The 2169-nt window shown below is 39.6% G+C and overlaps 1 protein-coding gene across 1 annotated transcript; it reads left to right on the top strand.

Annotated features, from left to right (window-relative positions):
* Positions 1-208: 208 nt before the first annotated feature.
* Positions 209-1943, top strand: LOC104335057 (olfactory receptor 10A4). Its single transcript, XM_009940746.2, has 2 exons — positions 209-1123; positions 1917-1943. Exons 1-2 carry the CDS (start codon positions 209-211, stop codon positions 1941-1943), a joined length of 942 nt encoding a protein of 313 aa, XP_009939048.2.
* Positions 1944-2169: the final 226 nt, after the last annotated feature.

Genomic DNA, 2169 nt, shown 5'->3' with positions numbered 1-2169 from the left:
GAAGGGAACCACATTCCCTCCTTCCTCTAAAAAATCTTTAGCACTAAAAATACCAAAACACAGCAGTAAAACATCACTCACTCTTCTAGGATCTTGTCCTATTACACAGCAATATATATACATATTTGATTTACTATTTTGCATTTCTCTAGATTAAGTAGAAAAAATATATGTCATGATTTCTGCAGTTAAAAAAACCCTGAGGGACATGACCAGCCGGAACCACACAGCGGTCACCTATTTCCGATTTTTACCTTTCTCCAGCACTCCAGAGATCCAAGGCTTTCTCTTTTGTCTGGTATTGTTCATGTACCTCAGCACTTTGGTGGGAAACATCCTCATCATTACGGTCACTATGGCAGATGCTGCCCTTCACTCCCCCATGTATTTTTTCCTCAAGAACTTGTCCTTCCTGGAGATCGGCTACACTACATCCACAATCCCAAAGATGCTGGTGAACTTCCTTGCAAAAAGGAAGGGCATATCCTTTCTGGGCTGTGCCACACAGATGTATGCCTTCTCCCTCTTAGGGATCACAGAATGTTGTCTGCTGGCTGCCATGGCTTATGATCGCTATGCAGCCATATGCCATCCCCTGCGCTACATGACCATGATGAGCTGGAACATGTGCTTCCTGCTATCAGCTGTATCTTGGCTTATTGGTGTCCTGGTGGCCTTAGGGCAGACGACTTTCATCTTTACCCTTCCCTACTGTGGGCCCAACAGAATCAATCACTTCTTCTGTGACCTGCCACCTCTGCTGAAGCTGGCTTGTGTGGACACCTCCAAGAATGAAATCACCACCTTTGTAATCACTGTCCTCTTCATCATGGTCCCCTTCTTACTCACAGTTGTTTCATATGTCCAGATACTCCACACCATCTTCAGGATGCCATCAGCTAGGAACAAGAGAAAAACATTCTCTACCTGCTCATCTCATCTGGTTGTGGTCACTCTGTTTTATGGATCTGCCATTGTGACCTACTGGACACCCAAAGGTTTTTATTCAAGCAGCAGTAACAAACTGCTTTCTCTCTCTTACACACTGGTGTCTCCAGTGATGAATCCCTTGATTTACAGCTTGAGGAACAAAGAGGTGAAACAAGCCTTGAAAAGACTGATAGCCAAAAATATAAATAGGTGTCATGCTTATGAATTAAATTAAATCTAGCAGTAGCTTTGATATTGTGTGCATTACTGTAAGAACAATATGAGTTGCCATCACTTACCAAAAAATTGTATTTATCTTGCAGTTCCCAGTCAATCCTTCAGATAACTTCATCTGTTTTCTTTTTTTTTTTTAAAGGCATTATTCAGATTATTTTTCGTGTCGTTTTAAGGTAGGTTTGTCATACCAATCAAGTGAATTCCATGCTACTATATCCTCTATGTCTGTCTGTCTGTACAGAAATAGTTCTGTACTTTGTAGGTATGTTTACCTGTGGCAAGATGAAACTCAACATCCTCTGGATATTGTGAAAATATTTCTGTGGAGCTTATCTAAATACAATTACACAGTGAAGAGGGGAAGAAATTATCAAAGAAGAGTACAGTGGATCTAATGAGAAGCACTCCACAAATATCTGTGACGTTAGTCTTCTGGTGAGCTCTGATTGAAATATTTCCCAGGTGAGCTCTTCAGCTCTGTTCTGTGAAAAAAATTAATTTGAAGGCCTGAAGAGACTCACTTTACTTAAAATATCTGGAATGTAAAGAACTATGGCTCTGCTGATAATCCTATTCTCCACTGGTATCAAACAGGTTGAAATAGCTAAAACGCAGTCTATGTGTTCTAAGCTAGATTTCTGCTGTAGTAAGAGATGAACTACCACTTAGACAGCTCCATTTATGTGTGAAGTCAAAATGATAAGTTTATGTAAACATATCTGTGTCTTAGGCTTTTGAATTGAGAGCAGAAGAAAACAATGCCTCTTTTTGTGTAAATAAAAGGTTGATTGTGGAACGAAATAAACTTGAGTGTTAAGGGTGTTAAGAAAGAAACTAGAGTGTTAAGCTGGTTTGAGACCTGTCAGTTTAAAAATAAGGTTAAAACTTCATTTATTTTTCATTTTTCCTCTGGATGTGGGACGTACCATCTGGAGGTTTCATGGGATCATAGTTTACCTTTTCACTCTTCTCTTTTTCTTTAATAAGCTAAGACAGTAGATG

The sequence above is a fragment of the Opisthocomus hoazin genome, chromosome 26 (genome assembly GCF_030867145.1).
Source record: "Opisthocomus hoazin isolate bOpiHoa1 chromosome 26, bOpiHoa1.hap1, whole genome shotgun sequence".
NCBI classification, from domain to species: Eukaryota; Metazoa; Chordata; class Aves; order Opisthocomiformes; family Opisthocomidae; genus Opisthocomus; species Opisthocomus hoazin.
The sequence above is the reverse complement of the archived record's forward strand: the minus strand, read 5'-3'. Positions and strand labels throughout refer to the sequence as shown.

Bases quoted from the DNA above. Each gene is read 5' to 3' on its own strand.
- LOC104335057 (XM_009940746.2), top strand. From the start codon at position 209: ATGACCAGCCGGAACCACACAGCGGTCACCTATTTCCGATTTTTACCT. The intron at 1,124-1,916 runs GCCAAAAATATA...AATTGAGAGCAG, and splicing joins AAGCCTTGAAAAGACTGATA to AAGAAAACAATGCCTCTTTT.